The sequence below is a fragment of the Toxotes jaculatrix genome, chromosome 21 (genome assembly GCF_017976425.1).
Source record: "Toxotes jaculatrix isolate fToxJac2 chromosome 21, fToxJac2.pri, whole genome shotgun sequence".
Classification (NCBI taxonomy): Eukaryota; Metazoa; Chordata; class Actinopteri; family Toxotidae; genus Toxotes; species Toxotes jaculatrix.
Window position 1 is genome coordinate 2,481,670 of NC_054414.1, and position 23,398 is coordinate 2,505,067.

At 40.5% G+C, this 23,398-nt stretch overlaps 2 protein-coding genes across 2 annotated transcripts in view; both read left to right on the forward strand.

Annotated features, from left to right (window-relative positions):
* The window catches only part of LOC121175582 (transmembrane protein 94-like), an 847,517-nt gene that overhangs the window by 545,747 nt on the left and 278,372 nt on the right, over positions 1–23,398 (forward strand). The window lies entirely within an intron of this gene.
* The window catches only part of ca10a (carbonic anhydrase Xa), a 183,458-nt gene that overhangs the window by 2,299 nt on the left and 157,761 nt on the right, over positions 1–23,398 (forward strand). The window contains exon 2 of the mRNA XM_041066679.1: positions 20,953–21,027. Within this exon, the coding sequence (XP_040922613.1) occupies positions 20,953–21,027 (75 nt within the window). The remainder of the gene's footprint in view (positions 1–20,952; positions 21,028–23,398) is intronic.

A 23,398-nucleotide genomic window follows, 5' to 3' on the forward strand; every position in this document is an offset into this window, starting at 1 on the left:
TGTGTGTCATCTGTACTTGTCTGTGTGAGTCACATTTGACAGTGGAAATATTCCTTTCATGATGCCTTTTTTTTTTTTTTTTTTTTTTAAGCAACTGTCTGATGGAATGAAGCTCATTTACCGGCCAATTGTTATCATGTACCTTGATGTCAGGTTAAACGGCATCAGTTTATGGGGATGATAATGTGACCAGGCCAGACTTCAGAGGCAGGTTATTATCTTGCACAGCTGAGCCTGGATAGTGCACATGAAAGTCTCTTTAGCGCCAAGACTTTAATCTGTGATGTAATCCAGAGGCAAAGCTTGGCATTTCTCCAATGACAGTGAAAAGGAGATAGACTCTGTGAGAACTGCGACAGCACCATTAGCTGTTTTTTTTTTTGTTTGTTTGTTTGGAGGTAGGGAGGGAATGATTTGCAGAAATTATTTTAAAGATGATTCTCATGCAGGTCCTGGAGTTAGACATTTTGCCATGATGGACATCGGAGCTCAGATTGAGTGAGTTTTGACTTTTGAGTACAATGTCTGAAGTGAACTGGCAGTGCTGGCTCTAAGAGTGGTGTGACACAGCCAATACTGTTGCCACAACTGGTCACTGTGTTGAGAAGTGGGCCGAAACTACAGATCCTACAATGCCTGATGGTTTTTGAACACCTGGATGCACCTGTTTCTTTCACCTTAGACTTCAGCTTAGAGATCTTAGAGACACATTTTTCACACACACACACAGCCATTTGATTCATTGTTAATAATAAAAAAAAAAATAGTATGGCAGTTTTAATGAGGACTTTCATTGCCCAGGAATTGAACTACTTAATATTGCTCCAGTTTTGTGGAAACTAGAGAAAAAAAAAAAAAAAACTTCCCAGTTGGAGCTGAGTATGTAAATTACGTGCTCAACATGCCCAAAAGCTTCAGGCTCATTAGAGATGAGAGAGCCTGCTTTTTTTTTTTTTTTTTTTTACTTTTTATCTGGTACTATTCCTTCAGTAATATGTGGTTCCAGTAAAAACTGTTCAGAGCAGAGGTCTGTGAGCTAGCCAGGACAGAGATGTTGTTGAATGTAGTTTTTTTTTTTTTTTAAGGGGCAGAGGCAGTGTTGTGGCCCCACCCCACCAATGTTAACATACAGTAGGATTATATTTACATCCGTCTTGTGGTTGTGGTTGTAATCCCCTGATTTCTTATGACTGTTCATCATTAATTTGAGTGGACACAGCTTTCTTTAGGTTAGAGGAAGCACTGGGGTTTATGGGAAATTGTATGCTTCTTTTTTCTGGCTAAATTTTTGTTCTAACGATGCTTAAAGCATGAGGGGAGTAACCATCCTGACTGTGGTGTCATTTCATTATGGATTGCTAATTATAAATTGTGCTTTCATGGTTATTTGACAGTGGTGCTTTGATGTTACACAGGCTACATATAGCACATTTTGAAGTTGAACCTCCTCCTCAGCCTCTGTATTAATCCATAATGCCTGCTTCAACCGTGTCATGTTCATTTGATTATTGGACTGTAATTTATGGCTTATTTTTACTGAAGAATAGTAAATATGAGCCGCAGGACTTGAGCTTTTACACACAGCTTATTCTCTCAGATGATCCTGAAATACAATCCAACAGTAGCGTGATGGAGGAAGCCTCATGTCTAATGCATGCTGATGCTTTTTCCATATATCTGCCTACATGCTATTCCACAGAGGCAGTATTTATATAGATGATAAATGTACAGCAGTGTTATAAATGCCAAGCAGGGCTGGATTAAACCACTATGGTAGCCAGGGGCAAAAATAAGGGGCTGGGCTCCCATTGGCCCCCTGTTATTGCCACTCTCTGTGCATTGTATAGGAAGAGCCATTGTGAAAATTACCGCAATCATTAAAAAAAAAAAAACAGGACTATCTGTACACTAATTGCGGTGTGCACAGATTAGCACAACACAACTTCGTTGCAGAACCATGTAATTCAGATGCATTGCGTAAACTCTATTAACTAAAAGTATGAGAATCTTAAATCCAGGTTTTGACTCAGACTGGATGATGCAAAGATGCAGGGCTTGTCTTGAAGAATATCAACACTCACAAAATGTTTTTTCGTTTTGTTTTGAGTAGTAAACTTCTATATTAGTCATTTGGCCGAAAGTTGTTTTCCATTTGGTATTTATCTGTTTTAGGGGCTTTTGTACTGAACTGTGGCTCTGGAGACCTCTGGTTCTAATCTAACTAATTTAGCCTTGTTAGTAATGTTCACAGGGAATGGTGGAGAGATGTCATCCAACATGAGCAAGAGGTTCATTTCTCTTCTATGGCAGCAAACACCAAATATCGGCCTGCAGTCAGCTGATATAGTCATGGATGGCTGTTCATGGATGCCTATCAACGTTTCAGGTGTGCACATTGCTATTCATGCAGCTTACTTACAGATGGTAGCGTCCATCAGTGTCCCCCATGTCCCCACACTCCCATGTTGCCATACATGAGGCCGAGGCAGGGTCCCAGCAGAATCTGAGTGTGCCCTTCTTCTTTAATGTCCTCAGCATCTTCGGTAATTTGAAGTCAAACACTGAGAAGAACAAACTCTGATCATTTTGGAGATCAATTAGTGCAATAATCAGTAAAATATATTGCCAGTGATTTAGTCCTAGTTTTTAGGTCCTTGATGATTAGAGCCTCAGGTCTCTGGTTTGTAGTTTGGGGAGATATGTCTTTAATGCCCACAAGTATTGACTAAACTGTCGACCATTATAAAAGTAATTACACTGCCTTTAGGCTGGATTTTTGCTCTAATGACCAAATCAAAGATCAGAAATTCAGTCTAACCAGATACACAGAAGAGTCTGGCTTTTTCAGATATCCTAGAGAAAAAAAAAAGTATGAGTATTGATTTTTGGTGGACTCCAGTTGTGGCGAGATCTATAAAGACTTGTTGTGTATGGTCTTATACAGTTTATTTCTTTTATGGCAAAAGGCCAGAGCAAGAATATACTCTTGTAGTGCAGTGTTGTCACAGACATTCAGAGGAGTGATTTTCACCTTTTCTCTATTACAGTATCTTTTCTCCCGCAGTATTTGTTTCCTTCTTCTGCCCGGAAGTGCTCAAAAAGCCATTTCTAAACAGGATTTGACATTATGTGCCAGGTAAACAGTTTTGTCTGTCGTTCTCCATCTGTTCAGACACAGCAATGCCTTCCTTTGTACGTTTTCACTCCTCAGCTTTGCTTTAACATGTTCTCAGCAGAAATCGTCCTCTCCCCACACTGTGACAGATTGGTATAAAAGGACTGATTCTCTCTTTATTTCCTTCTTTTTTTTTTTTTTTATTCTCGCTTGCTCTGTTTAATGCTTCTCAAAGAACAAGTGGAGAAAGACAGATGGGGCAAGATGGTTTCACTTTTTTTTTTTACTTAAACCAGCTTGTTTGAAAAATGACGTTTGTTATGGGTAGCAGATTGCACCTTTAAGATAATCACAATTTTAAGACGCAACAAAAGAATAAATATGTTGAGATGAGCATGCGTTTTGCAGTGTTCCTGTAGTTTACAAGTTTCTACTCCAGAACCATTCATTCCTGTCTCAGATGGACACAGCTGCACTAGTATGGTTTACATTTTCATAACACACTTAAAGAGATCATTCTAAAATATTCTTACTGTCAACAAATACCTCATCACAATAGTTTCTGTCTTCCTTGCACAGTTTTTTTTACTGTAACATGGAAATAGTGCATTTGTTGGGCACCATGTTCAGCAGCAGTGTAATCCACATTTGGTTCTCTAGTGAGTATAGAGATGGTGTATGTGACAGGATTGGCTTTGGATACATAGATATGTTAAGTAAAATCATTTCACTGTTGGTTTCATAGGATTTAATGATTAGAATAAAATTGTTGAATGTCAGCTTTGCTGTGCTAAAAGATATTGTTTCATGTTTATTAAGGTAGATCCCTTTACAGCACTCAGGAACTGGATCAGATTGTATTTGTTTGATTAAATTAGAAACTAATTATTATTATTATACTTATTCAATTGTTTTTCTTTTTTAAAATCTTTTTCTAACATATGACCTTTTTGCTTGACATGGACTAAGTCACAAAAACGACTATAAGGACTATGTCACGAAAACTGTGGACTTGAGACCTGATGCGGACTGCAGCATAACTTGACACGCTTTCAGATGAGACTCCATATAGACTGGACTTTATTCTTGAATGTGAAAAAAATGTGAAGTCTCCAGTTTTGCTCTGACAGTCTGTTTACCCCCCTGTGTAAAATATGAAGATGGCATGTACTGATGACTATGTAAAAATTCAGCAAATTTTAAAACACTTTAAACGGATTGTTTACAAGCGCTGCTGAAAGAGTTAGTTTTCTTTCTTTGTTTCTGTTTGAAAACTAAATCTTGTCTGCATGACAGTCTCACAGCTCTGAAATTCAGTCCTAAGCTGTTAAAGCCGAGTCAGACTTGAGACAGACAAGTAATGATTGTGTACGTTTACTGCATGTCACACTGTGTGAGATGGTCTAATAAAACCTTGGTGGCGGTCTGTCAGATTGTGCGATGAGTGCGTGCTGAAGCTAAGCGCGGCGATGTAAATAGGAAGAGTACAGATATGAGAACAGAGACACGTCATCCGCTCATGTCATCCATCTGTGCTGCTCTTATGCTTTGAAAATGCAGCAAAACAATAAACAAGCTTTCACCATACTTCTTTGCCACAGTCCCACACATTTCTTTTTCAGTGTGCCTCCATCGTTTTGGCTTGCAGGTGTGCGTGTGCATTTGTGGGTCTTTTCATTTTCTGATTGGTCGGTTTGAGGGCGGGGGTTGTAGCGATGGTCACATTGTGGTGCTAAATTTCTGACACGGTCAGAATTTTGTCTTAAGTTGCCGCTGAAGTATAAACAGCCAGAGGCCGGCCTTGCTCATCCTTTTACCTTGAGTGCTTAGTTATTAGCTCGATGCTTTTAGAGGACTTGGTCTGTGCTACGCTAATACGATCATTAACACGGCTTTGAAAGGAAAACGATCACATGCATTCAAGCGTTTGCATAAATTCAGAAATGTGAAAAACATGCAATTTTTCTATTAAAGACTTGAGACTTGACCCAAGTGACCTGAGGTCAGTACTGAGCAAAAGAAAATGCTTGAAAAAAAACGAGTTGAAAACGTCACATTCTTTCCATCATGTAAGGAACCATTGACATAAATCTAATAAAGGGATTTCATTCATTGAAGAAAGTAACTAGCAGATATTTAAAAGCTATGCGAGCAGTAAAAATGACTTCATTCTCTGTTTGGTTGCCAGAGGAACGCTGACTGTGTACGTTCCTCTTAAGTAATGACTGTGCCGAATGCTAATTTATCAGGCAGCTGTGAAACACAATGCAGTGTTCTCCACACAGTTTTGATCAGTTTTCTTCTTCTCAGCATAAACACCAGCCCCCCCCCCCCCCCCCCACCCCTTGTTTATATAACTTAAGAATTCACTGTGGCGTGGTGAAGCAGACTTAGGTGCTGTCAGGTATAGTGCTGCAGAACTCTTCCTTTAGCACAGCTGTTGTCAGTTGGGTGTCTCTCTGTCTCCTGTGCCAATCTGACAACTTGTTTAGGAGCTGAGAATCAGACAGACAGCGTCTCCAGTTGTTAAACTCCTTCTCCTTCTTCTTTTAACCAATCTGTGCATTTCTTTTATGCGCTCGCAACCGATGCTAAAATGGAATCCCAGCTTTCAGAACATGTTTGACGGAGGTGCGGAAAGTTTATTAAAAATTTCATATTGAATTCTTCTGTAGAAGTAGCACTGAAATTGCAAAGGTGGCGATGAAGTCCCCACCTCACGCACTACTTGAAATTTTCAAAACAAACTGTGCAAACCAAGTGTTGGCTCCAAGGAAAAGGCCGATTGCTGCCAGGGACAGAGGCCCATTAGTGGCTCTGCTTCAGCGGCTGAACTGCATTTTGTGAGCAACTGTGACCACTGCAGCCAATCACAAGTTACCTTCTGAGAAACACGTGGCCTCGGGGGAAACTTAGAAATTTAAATGCGATGATGGAATCACAGGGTAGGGCCTTTGGTGTATTTGCGACAATAACACGTGTCTTCACCAGACGGCCATATGCCACTGAGCAAAGATCCATGTTACCAAGGATACCTGCGATTGCTCCCTCCTCTGCTCTGAGTGGATGTATCTCATGTTGCAAACCCCAGTAGCACATGGCGCCTGCTTCTGTTTGAATCTCTACCCATCCACTTTTACATGGCTGGTCTGGTCTGCTGCCCTTGTGCTGCCCCTTCTGTCATGAGCACAAGCAATTTGAGTTTTTTTTTTTTAAAATGATCCTCAAATTTACAACAGTTGAGGTAAAGAGGTAAGGCGGGATGAATGGCTTAGATAAGAAGTCCTCACAGGTATGGACAACCATCTCTGTGTGTGCACATTGGCTTGTGTATGTGTGAGAGTGACCACCTTGCTTGTCCCCAAGCAGCCATAGCTCATCACATCTGCTGCTCAGGAATCCGAAGTCTATCAGCCAGCTGGAGTGAGACGACCTCCACGCCAGCTGTAATTTACCACAGGGAGATGGGATGGGGAGTGTGTATATGTACGTGTGCGAATGTGTGTATTTGTGAGGGATTGACTCAGCCAGAAGAGCAAAATGAGTAAGTCGGTGACGGGCACTGGCAGGGAAAGAAGGACAGGAGGAAGGAAGGAAGACGGCGGCTGCGGTGTCACTGGTGATATGGAGCCATCATACTGCAGGTGGACAGTTCATTTTTCTAAGAACCAATCAGAAAGCAGCTCTGCCTGCTGTATACATCAGCACCAGCCAAGCGCCCCAATTCATTCCCCAACACACACAGGCCCTGTCAGGGAAGCCAAATCTCCAGCTGCTAATCTGATAATCCTGTGCAGATGTGTGTTCTGCAGCAGGAATGGGAATAGTGTGTGTTTGTGTGAGGGAGATGGAGAGTAAGTGAGTGTGTTCTACAGTAAGTGGGTGGGTGATACCGAGAGACAGAGAGCTGGTGTTTATCCAGGCTCCACTTTCTCCTCTCTTTCTGTGATAGTCGCTGTTTGTTTAGCCATGTCACCAGTCCTTCTGGAATAATCTGCCGCCAGTGTTTGCACAGCCTGCCAAGAGTTTAACACAGCGGAGATACCGTGTTTGGTCAATTCTTAAATTTCAAAAAAGCTGACACTATCTCATTTTCACTATATACGATGTGGTCTTGAGTAAAAGTGATAGTTCTGCTCATAGTGTTTTAACCCAAGTCAGTGTCAGATTTCTGTTGGGGATAAATGTCCACAAATCCCTGTGGAAAAAAAAAAAAAACAAACAAACCAATATATATATAAATATATATAAAAAAGGGCTTAATAATGAGCATTACCATCAAATTTAGACATTTTCTTAAGTATTTCAAGTAATCCAGGTGATTCAGTGTGTTCATCCATGGTTCCAGATTCTACAGGACTAATGCAGGATTGTGGCTATTCATCAAACTCCAAATAATATTAGAAAAGAAAAAGAATTAGCATGGGGTTAATGCTGCCAGAAGGGAAAGAACCGTTAATCCTGCTGTTAATGCAGGGAGCATTAATGCATTACTCCAAGATGGTTACCCCATGTTAGACTCAACCACACCACCTAGTCTGAGTTACCCTCTTTTGTAGTATTTCATATCTGTAGCCATCATTGCAACAGATAAATAGGCAGCTAGTGTGGTTAGCCAGTGACAGTAGCTAATTAGAGGAGCTAATGACTTTCTATCAGACTCAGAGAGAAGAGTTGATTTGACTCAGACTGAAGTTTATTTGGAAAGATTTAGGAGGCTTATGGTGGTTGACTCCTGTTGTTTAGCTGTAGTTACTGTTTCAGTAACATGGAGATCAATGCAAAGTTAGCTCACATATACATTTTTTTTAATAAATTAAAAAAATTTAAATTTTGATACTACCAAGGCATAGAAAGTCTTAACAACACAGTCCTTAGTGATCTTCTACATACAGGCAATAATACGAACAATTACAATATTATGTAACTGCTTTCCTCTTAATATTACTGTACATGCTTACTACACACGCCAACTGACTGTATTCTCAGTAGCCTTACTGAATAAAATGGATGAGAGCTGAGAATAATAAGTCTAGGTTTTAAAGGGTTAAAAGGCCTTTAAGCAGCAGTTGCGTGAGTTGTACATTGGCTCCTGAGAGCCACTTATAGAAAATGTGTTTGGTACTTAATGCGCTTACATAACTGTCCATGCAAAGGTGGATCTACTGTGAGCCCCCATTACTTTGATTTTCTGCAGGGAATTTTTTGTCTTTTTAAATCATCTTTATTTAACTGGAGATAAGCAGGGAATGACTTTTATGGGGTGATCATTTAAGCAAAAAAAAATGTTTAATTTTACTGTCAGTCAAAACTGCTACAATGAATTATGCTGTCATTTAAAGTCTCGTTCATGTATGAACATCTTTCATTATTTTTTATTTATTTCTGGCTTCAAAGCTGACTAAACTTCGTTTTGCACTCAGTCCCCGTTCTGTGATAAATAACGGTTGAATGATTGAGTGTGGCTGTCTGTGAGGGACACTGCAGTAGTCTCTTCACAGTAGCTTATCTTGGCTCTATGTACGTGTTCTGAGATAGAGCTGATGAGTGAAGCTCAGGGGTGTTTCCAGGATTTTTAAATTTATTTGATTTTTTTAAATGAGGTGGCACCGAGAACCAGTGAGGGGGGCGCACCCGTGGGAAATCAGAAAATTCAATCAGAAATAAATACAGTGTTGAAAATTGGCTTAGAAAACATTGGACATGATTTTCAGGCTCTTGTGCAGTTCACTGTGCCCTAATACAGGTGGTATTACAGGAGAAGTGGCACTACACAAGAGTCTGAAAATCATTTTGGATTGAATAACTGCTTTGCATAGATAGAGCAACACATTTTTTTACTAAATAAAAAACATTATGCTCTTTTTTTCCTTGCTATGGAACATCTTCATGTTCTGCTCTGAATTGTAAAAATACCTAAAAATATGAATACACGGGGTGATGCCCCCGGTGGAGCTGTCGCACTCTGTGGTAAGTACAGTGTCTCGTCTCTGGCACAAGTACACAGGGTTTTATGGCTTTCAGCTCAATAGGATCAGAGGCCACAGAGGACAAAGGTACTCACCTTCTTTAAACCCCCTCAATAATTGATGGGTGCTACCCTTTCTCTGCTTTACCACTCCTCTCTCTAGCTCTGTACAAGCACAAACAAAATAATGGATTTCTTCTTTTTTTGGGCACATAGTGAAGGAACGGTAGGGACAAAGTTTTAGAGATGAGAAGTAGGACAGACTGGAGGAAGTGGGCAAACAGAGAGAGAGTGTGTTCTTGTCAGAGGCAGAGGCAGATTTGGTGTGATCAGTGATCCCTGAACACTCAGCCACTTCTCTGTGGCTCTCGTCGATACACCTCTGATACCATCCGGGTAAAATGCATAAAAGAACACCACTCTGTTGACCCAACTCTGCCTATTAGTGGTGAAACAGTTTGATGTTTGTCTTATCTGATATTGTGTTCAGAGCTCTCTCCGACATTTGGTGCTAAGAAGACCAGTTAAATACAGTGATTTAGTTTTTTAGTGCAACCTTTAAATAATGACGATCAGTCTGCGTTCATGCCTGAATTCCTGTTTGCCTCAAAATATTTTTTTTTTTTCAGTGAGTTTTGGGGATGTGTAGCAAAACAAGGACATAGTGTCTGAAACATCACTCACAGGTTTCTAAAGGGACACGTTGAAGCCTGGTTTTAGGTTTTGCTGCTTGCTGCCATCTTGTCAGTGTTTGTTTTGGAGCCAGAGAACTCGGGCAAAGAGAGACAGGGAGCTCTCTCTTTCAGTTTTGAAGTCTGAGAGACCTGTCAGTCAAAGCAAACCCAACCCCAAACACACCACTCTTTAAGCCCTCTTATCTTCAAAATAAAATTTCAAAACCGCCTCAAAAAGAGCATAAGAAGAAGTGAAATTAACAGTTCAGACCCAACTTCAGGTGGAAAAAAAAATCAACTGATGTATTTTGCATTTTAAGTGGGGATTTTTTTTTTTTTTTTTTCTCAGTTGCTTATGGTTTTTGCAGAACCACCCAGGAGGGCATTACATGAACTGTATTTTTAACACAGTTTAATTTATAGTTGCCAGCTGGAATGTTTTCACATACACCACATAGTCTATCATATGGGTGTGGCCAGTGGTCAATAGGTTGTGGTTATCAAGATGAGGAAGCAGGGAGGGAAGCGGAGTATTACACCAAATGATAAGCATCAGTAGCCATTGAGTTGCATTATGGGAACTGTAGGATTGAACACAATCCCTGGATCTTTTTAGGGCCTAAAAAAAAAGCGTCAGACTACATCTTCTTCTGCTGTGTTCTGTTTCTTGTCGTATTGTGTCTTTTAATTTGGAGGACGTGTTTATTTCATCAGAACATTAAACAGATATGCACCTTGCTTTACAGCCATCAGTGTTGCATTCAAATTGATATTGGCTGTTTACACCATTACAGCACATACTGTGGTCATGATCTAGAACTGAGCCTGTGTCTCATTTACAGAGCAGGGCTGCAGTAGTTCAACTTCAGTAGAGTGTGTGCTTCTGTGAATAACAGTAATGGCATCAAGCATAAAGCTTAACTTGAGGCTTCAATTTGCTTTACTACCTTAAATGCGATGTCCTTTGCAACAGCCATTGTTTTATACAGTTCATCAAACAGGAAAAGCACAGCTGTGTCTTGGAGGTGTAGATCAGAAACACCTCCACTGTCAGCACTGAAACTTTTATCATTTCAGCTACAGGCAATTTCTCCAGGAGGACATAGTATTAGTTTCATCCACTCTGTTATGTCTGGTCAAAATTGAGTTCAGACCTGAATCTGACTTTCTGACATTTGTTTTACCATATAAAGAGACATATCCAACCAGACAGCTCAACAACTGTTGTCTCCGCACCCGACTGCAAAGCAATTCAGTGTGGTAAAGCTAACTTTAGCTGGACTTTAGCTGGCTTTTTATTAAAAGCAGATAGATCCATAGCAAAATAAGGATACATCCACTTTAAAAAACAAAACAAAACAAAAAAACAAAGTTTGCTCTCTAACAAAAGCTGCTCAGAGTGGATGAGAAAGCTGAGAGAACACATTTTATTTTTTTTTATTTTAGTTGTATTGTGTTGCTCCACAGACGTGATTTCCTGTGGTAAAATACTCAGGTTTGACGGAGTGACTGGTGCCTCCTGAACCAGCACATGAAGACAGAGTAGTGTAGTGAGATAGCAAATTGCCCACTGCATTTTAGATAGGAAACCAATTGGTACGGTTTGATTCAGTCTTCAGGGCCCAGATCTTTCACTCTGTGACACAGAGGTAACTATGCCCAGGAACGCGCACACACACACACCTACACACACACACACACATAAACACACACAGCTGGGGCTATTAAAGAGAGGCACCAATAGGAGCTTGGTGAGAGATAATTGTCTCATAAGTCAGTAAGCACAGCTGTTGGCAAGGTCAAGTTTCATTTATGGATGCACGTCACCTCCCACAATTTTGTCTCTGTGTCTTTTCCAGTCTGTCTTTCTTCTTCCCTTCTTCTCTCTACCTGAGCCTGTCCTGTACCTGTCTGGACCCTGTCACTCCCCCTCCAGCCTTCCCTCCCTCTCTCTTTCTGCATGGTTGGGCTTCGGGATTGCTTGTGCCCTTCAATGAATATTAATGGTAGAGTTTGGATATTATATGAAAATAAACTGTTTATTTACAGAGTCGCTCTCTTTTGGCTTTATGGGAGGTTTAGCGGGGGTTGACTGAACGCTGCCAGACTCCCAAGTATGAGGATGAAATAGGCTGGTGATGTGCTAAATAGGATTCAGGTCAGTGAGAGGCTGTGGCCAAGCAGATCCGTCATACGGCTTTAGAGGAACCTTCTTTCAAAACAACGCTCCGGCAAAAGTATGGCATTGTTTGGAAACAGGAGATGAATGGAGGAGGTTTCAAGTGGTCCTCAGTTTTGTTTTAGTGGTTCAGGTATCTGGCTGCTTCTTGTCCAGTCATTTAAGTATGTATTTATTAGTCAAGAGGCAGAGACCAGGGTTGATTTATTGATTGTCAGAAGAGAAAGAATTGCTCCCATTCCTCACTGAATTCAGAGAAACAATGCAGATATTCTGTTCTATTCTGTAAAGTAAAAGCCCTGCTTAAGTGCAACGTAAGAACGATTCCAGAGTAAAAGTATTTATTTGTGTCTCAGTGGCATGTGAAAATCCTACATCTGATCAGTTCAAGGAAAGGAAGGATGGAAGGACATATTAAAGAAGATAAAGGGAGTGATTAGATGAGTTTGACCTCTGCCTGCTCTAAAACTTTTCCTCTGAGTGGATGTTTTTCCTGTGCGGCTTCATTTGCTCAGAACAAATCCGGGGATGTAGCACTGGACCGGAAGGAATGGAAGCGAGGAAGGAGATTTTTGCTGATGTATTTACTGCAACTAGGAAGACACAGGGAACTGGAGGAAGGTCGAAAAGGAAAGGAAAGAGAAATAGGACAGAAGAGAACAAGAAGGAAACAAAGAAAGGTTTAAGTAACACTTCTTCATAGTTGAGAAAAGTTGTTTTTGGAATGATGATACATGAGTAATGTACTTTCCACCTCTGTTGATAGCAAATTTAGATCTTGACTGTTTCCAGTGCAAATCAGCTGATTCCCAGACTTCTCCTGCATCGCCGGATGTCATCTTTATACTAATGCTGTACAAAGTTTCCATTTTCTACCCTTTAATTAGGGTGAGCTGACAAAAAGCGCAGATAGCAGCGATAGTGGAACAAGCAGACGTGAAGGCTGACATTGTGACAGGCTGACAGAGTCACAAAGTGCACATTAACATTGGGTCCAGACACAGTCTTAAAAATATGTAGTTGAGAGAATTGACAAGAGGATCGGATTATGATCTGAGCCTGAGTCTGTCTGTCTGTCTGTGGGCTTCTATACTTAGAGTCCAGACATGTACAGCACAGAGCTGACAGATGTCAATCCAAACCTGCAGTCAGCGGCAGACCAGTGCAGCAAGGTTTAAACATGGCTCTTTAAGTTTCCTCATTGATCCTCTGATTCTTAATTGGCCTTTGTTTGGTGGGTAATTCAATAAGCTTTACATTGAAGCAACTGACTCAATCACTATACACTGCCTGCTGGGACTAACCCTCACACAGGGACATCAAATGAACATAGCCAATGGCTCAGTACCATTACTACCAGTATAGACAATGTGTTTCCATACACTTGGTTAACACTTGGCTGTGCATACGTCTAAAGGGGTTTACAACAATTAAAGCTTTTTTGAAGACCACAGGTGCATGACATAGACTTTGCATAGGGAAAGAATGACTGAGCCAACATGCACAGTGGAGGGGAAATAAGTATCAGTACTGCTGGAGGTGAGTCACCGTATCCAAAACAATGAAATCCCCTCGGACTAAAACGGAAATTGAGACTAAAATAAAGAGTAGTGGAAATCTGGTTATATCAGCTTCTGCAGGCTGAAAAGTAGGCCATTAGTAAAAGTCATACACAGCTCTGTCTTCTCACAGTGCCGTCAAGCTTTGACAAAAGTGAGTCTGGCTTGGCTCCAAATAAAGACAAGGGAAAAATTCTGACCTGCTGCACATAAGTGTAAGGTAAACAGGAAGAGAAATAATGTCTTAATGCTGGAGACAAATGCGTGTAAGCAAGATTTACAAACGTGCAACAACCTCTGAGTAATGTAGGGTGTTGTAAATGCATTTCCACCACCCGAACAAATACCAACCAATCTGAACAAACGTAAAACAAAGAAATTCATCCCAATTTGAGTATACTTCAGAACTCTGTGTGCGCATTTCTGACTTCAATTTCATTAATCTAATAACATTTTCTTTTGAAAAGATTCCTTGTTTTGAGACTCTTCACTGCCTCTGATCCACAGATGGAGCTTGAGTTTGAGTGGTGCAAAACTCATTTGATGTAGACATTTAAATGCACCGGAAGCTTCTTCAAAAGCAAATGTTTTTCGATGAATAGACCTGAAAATATAGCTGTAATATACTAGAATTTATTCAAGTTGGATTGGATTTGTGAGTAGAATTGTCTTGAATGCACAAATCATTATACATATTTGTAAATCTTGGATTTACTGGATATATAGAAAACATTTTCTTTTCTCCTTCTGTAACCTAAATATGCTGGGGATTGAGGACTGAGAAAGGCTAAAGCTTGTTGACGGAGGAGCATCAGATGATGACATGGGTGGTGAGAACAAGTGAGAGGCCTGAAGACACATGAGCCCCAAAAAGCACTAAGGTCTGTTCAGGGCTCAGAGTTGGGAGGACTGTCAGCGGCTGTGTGTGTGTGTGTGTGTGTGTCTTTGCTGACTGTATGCAGCTTCATGCACACAGCTCATGTCAAACTCTCGTCTTTCCCACACAACGATACGAACAGTGACCTCTGTTCTTGTTGATTCCTGCTGATACTCACATAAAGTTTATCTAATGCAGCTTCGCATTCTGCAGATGGACTGACTCGCATCAGTCCTGCATACCTCTGGCCTGCAGCCTTCATGTGACTCATCCTGAAGGGGCCTGCAGTTATAGGTTTGCCATCACATATTTCTGTCAGTAACTGGAACTGGTTTTCATTTCCATCCAGTTTCTCTGCATAGGAAAGCAGCATACACTCACCTCACACACTAATTAATGGTGTAAACATCATACCTTTGCTGTACTCTACCTATACTGTCTATCTACCAGCTCTGGAACCCTATAAAATTATAAAGTGGAGATCTATCAAACCCCCCCTCTTCTCTATCCCACCTCCAGCAGCATCTCGTCTGCATTTCCCTTTATAGATTGGAGGCATTTCCTTTCTGCTGATGTCAGGAAGTGTGTTTTGGGACCAGGATCAGACATTGTGAGAAATGGGACAGTGCTTGTTACGCTCCTTTGCGCTTCATTCTCTGTCTCTCTCTTCTGATGAACCACAGGAAGTGATTATGTCTCATCTATTGGTTAGAAGTTCCTACTACTTCCTCCTCCAGCAATGACAGAGGCCTACAAGATTATATGGAGGCTGGAGAGTGCCACTTTATTAACTGCAAACTTTTTCTGTGTGAGATAAATTAAAAAAAAAAAAAAATCAGTTAATAAATTGTTTCACTTAAAAAAATGTAATGCATTTAAATCATGCATTAAAAATCATGTATGACTCACACGAACAGCTGGCCAATCAGAGCTGCTGCTGCTGCTGCACTGTGGGCTGGGCTGATTCTTGGGTGGCACATTTTCCTGAAAAGTGGTGCTGACACAGAGGCAAGCAAAATCTCCAGGTGCAAACACAAATGGGCAGGACAAGCAATTTTTTTTTTTTTTCAGTTTTGGTGACCACACAGACCAGGTGCAACAAGGTGCAGCTGGATGCAACATGGAGGAGAGGCTGGCTATATTATTAGTAGTAGATGGAATCCAGAATGAGCAGGTGGAGTTGATGGGCAGGTGAACTCCTCACATCCTGGATGGAGGGAGGCTGAGGTCTCTCGGACAGAGAGAAACAGTCCATCTCCATGAACGGCCTATAGTTCCAAAATCAGAATGATAAAAATGCTGTCAGTGGTAGAATAAACAAGCAGCTGATGTATGTGGGACTGGTTATATAGTTCTGCAAACAATTAGGCTACAGGCAAATTCATTTAAACTCTGCACTACTTCCTCTCTTACTCTGCATATTTGAAAACAAATGCAAAGCAGGGTTTTGAGATTTGATAGTTAATATTTAGAAAAACACACAAGGTCAGTTGACATTAGTGTGTCATCAAACGATTAAAATAAATTAATATATGTATCCAGGCTGTGCCAGCAGGGCGTAAAGTAAGCAGGATTTTGGAGAGGTGTGAGTGTGAGCAGAGGGAAAATACCAATGAACATAATCCACTAAAATTATGGAAATTGTTCCTGCCTCTGCAGTGTTATATATTTATATAGAGAGAAATTATTACCTTTAACAATTATGTCCCCCCAACAGTTTGGCACCCTGAGCTTTTGCCTTCACTGTCCAGCAGCAGCTCTGAGCCTGTTTTTAATTATGGGTCACTTCAGGTCTCGTATTAAAGGGTTGAGAACGGTCTGGCACTGATTTAGAGATAATTGTAGGTAACAGATTGGTTCGTGTTGAGTTCACCCCATTGGGGCAGAGACAGGTTTGTACATTGGACCCGTGCAGAATTCTGCAGATGAAAAAGAAAAGAAAAAAAAACCTCATGTGTATGCCCATGTTTTAAGAATACTCTCACCAACATGTTGTATTGGCTCACCGTACATCAGATGGAGGATTTTGTGGTGTTAGAGATTATATGGATATGCTTTTATAAGTATAAGCCACAACTGCAAGTATTTATAAACATAAGTGCAAGTGGCAAAACCAAAAACTCATTGAAATAATCCTTTTAACAGAAAAAAAAAAAAAAGATTTTAACTTGGAGTTTAGACTTTTGCTTCTTGTCCTGAGAACAGCTGCGTTTTGTAGTGAGCAGCTCGCTCATCGCATACAACAGCAGTATTGACATTTCTGCAGAACTCTGGATCCTAGGATTATGGTTGTGTGGATGGTGTTATTGATAATCTCTCAGGAAATTTAGAAAAAAGAGTAGTAAATAGTAAATGGAAGGAAGTAACAACATGCAACAAAGTAATTTGATTTTGAAGAATTTTTGAAAGAAAAAATTTCAAACATGATTTTGGAAAATCGCTCTTGTAATGCAAATGCAAATGTAGTCTTTCTTACTTGCTACATCTTGAATGGGTAACTACTGTATTTTCCCATTTTTCAGTCTCATTGTCCTTCTACTATATTTTGTTTTAATTAGTGCTGTTATTTGCAGCTCCGTTTTCACACAGGGATCATGGCGGGTTCAGTTTCCCTCGCAGAATCTATCATTGTAGTATCTGAGCAGCCATTTTTCTAAAACTGATGGTAACCAAATTGTTTCACATTCAGTCTTATTAGACTGAAATAATGGGGAGAGTGGACATATTAATCCATAAAGAGTGTTTTTTTTTTTTGTCAGAGACAGCAGCTGTGTTATTATAGGCTCTGTTACAGTGCACGTGCAGACTGTGAGTAAGGCAGAGAGAGAACTGTATCTGTACTGGTGTCAGTAGCTTGTAAGAGGATCATGTCCACAGGCCTCCAAATCTCCTTTATATTATTACTTACAGTAGCTAGAATCCCAAGGGCTCTTACTTACACACACTTACACACACACACACACGCACACACACACGTACACGTACACAAACACTTGCTTGGGCCAGCTCTATGTAAATCTAAGTGTATTGCATAGTAAAACATGTCTAACAGCTGCTACAGTGGCCAATAAGTTACTATAAAGTTGCTTTATTGTTCTTTATTGTGTATTTGGCTAAACTGTATTTTGATGCTTTTGCAACTTTTTACAGCTTTTTGAACTTGAATTTGGGGAAAAAAAAAATAGTGTGAACTATAACAAAGTACAAAGTCATAGCAGAAGGTCACAAAGCAAAGTGTGTTCTGCTCGGTGCTGTATGACCCAACTACTGGATCATCCAACAGCTAATGGGCAGCAGCGTTTGGGCAGTGAGGATTACATTACAGTAAGGTGATATCATTTCTCAGTAGCATGTAGTGTAAGAGATTAAATTTGAATTCCAGTATTTACATTATTGACTTTAATCCCAGTAACACTCCATTACATCAACATTTTGAGGGTTTGTTTCATTTGCGGTCTTATCAGTGATAATAATCTGATAGTAATTTAGTCACTGTGCGTTTGTAGCAGTGAGGTACTCTTCTCTTGCGTTGTGTAATAAATGGGTCACAAATCTGCGCTGCTGCCCACAGTCAGCTGTTTATTTCTCCACACAGAGTGAGAACAGATCTCCAGTGTGCAGTGTGCTTTGGTGGAAACATGCTCCACAAAATACAGTGGGACAGAATACAACAAACTGGTAGCAATTTTTTTTTTTATAGTAAACTAAAGCAAATGACAGTATGTGTGCCTGGTAACAACAAAATGTTATTGTGTCTCGCACAGCTAGAGCAGCTTCAGTGGTAACAATCTCCAAAAATAGTATAAACAAAGAAAGAAATAATTTAATTAACAGCTAGTAAAGTACATGATGTTTTCTTATGAAGTACGCATAAGAAAGTCAGACTAGCTGTGTTGCGAATAGCATGGCACGTTTTGCATAAAAACCAGTGTAGTTATGGTATTATGACTAGCTTTTGCTATTTCAACATAACAAGTTTGTAAAGTATATTCTTACAGACAAAGTCAGTTTTCATACTACTGTAACACATTGTAACATTGTAACATTGTAACACTTCTTACAAATCAACCTTGCACGGAGACAGGATACAGCAAACTGCTAGCACTTAAATTAGGCTTAACAGACCAGTCCCACGGAGAAAATGAATATATTGATAACGACAAAAAAATGTTGGCTGGTTGCTCACTGTATCACAGTGAATCCAGGAATGCTTAAGACGCTTTTGAACATTAAAAAACACGCTGGAACCGTTTTGAAGCCTGCTCCAAGCGCTTAATGCTGCTAAACGACGTAATTTAGTGTATTCATGAAGTCATTGGATTTGCATTCTGCCTCGTGTCAGTTGGGTTCAGCTTGATAATAACAGATGTATGTAGCTAGCTAGCTTCTACAAAAAGAGGAAGAGCTTTCCAGTAGCTCCACAATTGTTTTATTTACATGTTGTGTTCAACATGTAAATAACGTAGCATCGAAAGTGACCTGGGCTTTTCTCAGAATATGAGGGTGTGTGAACCCTATAGCTTCTCTGAGGACCTGTGGAGTGCTGTGTGCAGTCACTGGGGCTAAGCTAGCTTTTGATGTTAAGTAATTACATCCAAACCATATGACTAGCTTCTTCTTGTGCAATTTCCCCATTGTGGGACTATTAAAGGTTTATCTTATCTTATCTTAAACCACATATCTATTTCCATTCTACGTGTTCAGTATGTGACATGTTAGGTGGGTGTGACAGCTTTGGAGTTGTTGGAAGGCACAAGTAACGTAATTACTTTTGCTGCTGAGTAGTAGAGTAATTACTTTTTAAATTAATAATAGGTGAGGAGTAATTGATTATATTTTAAGAAACATGCCTTACACTGTTTGACAAGGCAGAGGAATATAAAATTGGACGGTGCTATACGGCTAATGCAATCTTCCATTTTATTTGTTCCCTTTAGCAATTTCAAGATGGTTTACTATTGGTGGAAAGAACATATTCACATGTCAGGGCTCTCCAAAGTAAAACTCTAGATGAAAGAACCTTGTAAATTTACTGAGCCTCCATGACTGAATTCACTGGCTACAGCGATTCCATTTAAATCAACAGATTTTGGACCAAAGTTTTGCTGTTATAAATGTTGGTGTGACTGAGCTTGAACACTTCGATTTCAAATCCACTCTAGTTCTTCACAGGGCAAAGAAAGATTTCTTTATGGCTCTAAGACAAAATGAAGATAGTGGTTTCCCAGTACAGGTGTAAAGTAGAAACATTTTGTTTGCACAGATAGGAAAGAAGGTTTAAAAAAAAAAACAGTTTCAGTTTTGAGAAAGAACACTAATAATCCCACCCTGGGGGGCTCCAACCATCTCAGGCAAAGTCTGCTTTTATGATAACAACTACACCAAAGCAGCATAATAAATTTCACAGTGCCATGGCATCTGAAGTGGTGCACATTGCAATTTTAACATGTAATCATATCCTGTTCTTTCATCCAAAAGAGATAAAAATGTGCTCACAAAGGACCTGGAAGGGCACAGAGTAATTATGACTTTGTTTTTCAGTCTTCCTCATATTGACTACATAGAAAAAAAAAAACTTTAGAATTGAAACTGTATTGCAGTGGAAGTTTTTCCAGGGCCCAGGAGGCCAGCCTTCCTCTAATGGTTTGGAAAGTCCAAGTCACTGCCTCTTAGCTGGCCAATGCACTGATTTAGGCACACTCCAATCAAAGGTAGTGTTTACTTCATAGTTCATTTCCTATAAAAAAAAGGGAACCAGGAACCATTTTTTTTTTTTTTGCTGGGAGGCCAACTAATGTTTTCTTTGCTTTTTAGCTTGTGGCAGCAGAGATTTGCCCTCAGAGAAAATAGCCTTTTCTGGATCAGGTCCAGCCAGCCCACCCCTCTGAAATTGAACCTGCTCTCCAGTGTTACAGAAGCAAGGCTGTTTGGAGGGGATAGCAGAGGGAGGGGGGGGGCGGGGTTGTTCGGCCACCTCAGGTTCCATTAAAGACAAGCAAGCAGGGCAAGCCAGAGACCCTCGATTAAGCTGCACTTTGAGCGTTTGGTGAATGAACAGGAAAAAAAAAAAGGTGTAAAAAGTAATATCCTCGAGGGCTTGGTGGGTAATTCTCAATCACAACTCTCTCTTTGTACTGAGACCTTTGCTTAGTCACCTCAATTATACTGTACCACCTTGCTCTAATCTGGGACTTTCTTCTACGGCTCACACAACATGACAGACAGCATTTCCATACTAATGCCTAAGGAGCCATCATGAGGGTGTGTACACGTTGGTGTGCGTGTGTGTTTAGTTGAACAGAAATGAGAGGTTGAATTCTAATTGGAGGCCTGTTTGCTCCAAGGCCGTCTCTCGAGACTCTATTTGCCGAGACCTCTTGCTGAGAAAGTTAGCAGGGCGTCTTGAAATGAAGACGGTGGTAAAAAAAAAAAAAAAAGTGGTGTTTTAGTTGGAGAGCTTCTAAACATGGTAGGACTGCGTTTTGTTTTTTGTTTTTTGTTTTTTTTTTCTTCCTTGTCTGACTTTCAGATCTAAATGATTGATGTTCCTGTCTCTGTGTTTCTTCTCGTCACCTCACAGCACAGCCGAATCCGCCGAAAATTCACGAAGGATGGTGGGCGTACAAGGAGGTGGTGCAGGGGAGCTTTGTTCCAGGTAAGCCTAAAAACAGTATGCAACACTTTGATGAATGGAAGTTTCCCACAGAATACTCATTTCCCTGCAAACGCTTTAAACACACTGTGTGCTTGATCCTGGAGTCAGAGCTTATTACATATTTAAGATAACATCGGGCCACCTTGCCAATGGCAATAGTTTTATTTTCTCGTTCAGACAAGACCTCTTTGCCCTTCCCACACAGCGAACGCTTTTCACTGATTGATTGACGGCAGCTCGCTGTTCTTTCCACCTTCTCCATCTTGTTGTGTATCTGCATGTCAGGCCAATTATTTTCCTGGGATTGTGATTTTCTGCTGAGCTGAGGTGCTTTTGATAAAGCCTGCAGGTGGCTGTGTGTGTGAGTGTGTGTACGTGAGCTAATGTCTGTCCTTATGAGGACCAAATGTCTGTGTATAGAGCGAACAGTTGGGAAAATTCAAATAGAGGACATTTTGTGGGTACTCACTTCTGCAAACATCAAGGTTAACTTTGGTTTAAGGTTAAGGTGAGCGAGGAGATTTCATATGATGGAAAAAAGTTCAGGCTTATTTTTTGTACATTATAAAACTGAACAAATGTAAGGTCTGATCAGCACCATTACATTAAAAACTGAATTGTAAAATTACACATAGCAAGGCCACTGCTTTCAATGAACTTGTCTTCTAAAGCACTGTTAGCGGAGATAAGCAGTTCTTGCAGTGTTCTTGCACAATGCAGTTACTGTAGCTACTTAAAAGGGTTAGTAAGCTTTAAACAACTAGGGCAGCACCTGTACAAAATGTGCCAGTCAGTCTGTGCTGCTCCGCTTTGCAGCAATAGTGTCTGGGTGACGGTGTAGAAAGTGTTGTTGCAGTTGACCTCCGCCTTTCTTAAAAACCTGGCATGTGTCAGTTGTCTGGGTGCTGCACTGCTTTTGTAGTGAAGTTCCGTCCTTTTTTTTTTCAGTTAACTTGTAGAAAAATTATGTTTGAAGGTTCCTGGAGATCCAAAAAGCCTTCATAGCTGTCAATGCATTTCCTTGGATCCTCAGCAATGCTGCTGTGAAGTTTGAAGTCGATCAGATGAGCGCTTGTTGAGAAAACCAAAAGACAGACAGAGATTCCTCCATTTATAGTTAGATGCTCTTCATCGTGTACTCTGCTGCTTGCACAAGATCAGCCCCATATCCCTAGGAATTACATTCATATTTGACAAATCTGCACATTTCTATTTATGTGCATCAGCAATGTTCAGTGCAAATGCAGGAAATCGTGTATTCTTTATTTAGTGATGCAGAAAGTATTTTGGTAGGTCAGGGTGGTGGATGGGTGTGTAGCATGTAGCATGAGTTTTGCATCTCATTACAGCCAACCAGTGAAAACACTGAAGTCCTTTAACTTTGACTGACTTTCTGCTTGGACATGCAATAAGATGGTGTGAGAAACAGCAGCCATGACAGCTGAGTGTTAACCCTAAGACCTTTCAATCAAGGTAAACAGACCTTTCCTTAAAGTGGACCCCTATTTTCATAATCCCCACCAAGACATACAGGCGTTGTACTTCAAATATACCACTGACTTCAGTGCAGTGCCAGTTTTTGTGGAGCCAGAAGAGCCAGCCAGTCTGAAGGTGTTTTTACAGTAGCGTGGGTATTCAGTCATAACTGTGCAATTTCCGCTCGACTTTGTGAATCAGGGCGGTGAGATATTTTTTTTCTGACACAAACATTTTAAGTTCATCTTAAAACTTTAAAGCGGGAGCTGAGGATTTAAGTTGTCATATCGTGGTGCAGGCTGCGGTGAGGGATGGGGCCTTAGGGAATCAAAGCATCGATGTAATATAGCACAGTGAGGTAGTGTGGTATTGTGGTGAGTACACAGAGAGTAAAAGCATCTGTTTCCCAAAGCAAACACTACAGCGTTCCCAGCATGTCCAGGCATACATAAATAAGTGCCTGTTTGTCCTTCCCTCTGGCACCGACCACTTGGCGGTTTTGCTGCTCTGTTTATATCTCAGCTATCTCTTCTTGCAGTTCTCCACGGCACACTTGCTTTACTAACCACCCTACAACAGCTGGAGCAGTTAAACGCTATTCATGATCCTCCTGTGGCCGTGCAGAGAATTCCCAACCCGAGTTACCTTGTTGTGCAGCCAGCAGGATTTCGTCGCTGGGACATAACAGAGAAAAGGAAGCATTTATCACTGCAAATGAAGCTCGTTTTAATGATGCAGGGAGAAATAATATTGATGGAACATATTTTCTTATTGGACTTCTGCTGCTTGGACAGTGAGTGGTGATAAAAGATTTCATTGGAAATTTAAACAGTTTGTGCAGTGGAATTTTAGTGACACGCACGGTAAATGGACTGCATTTATATACTTTGACATG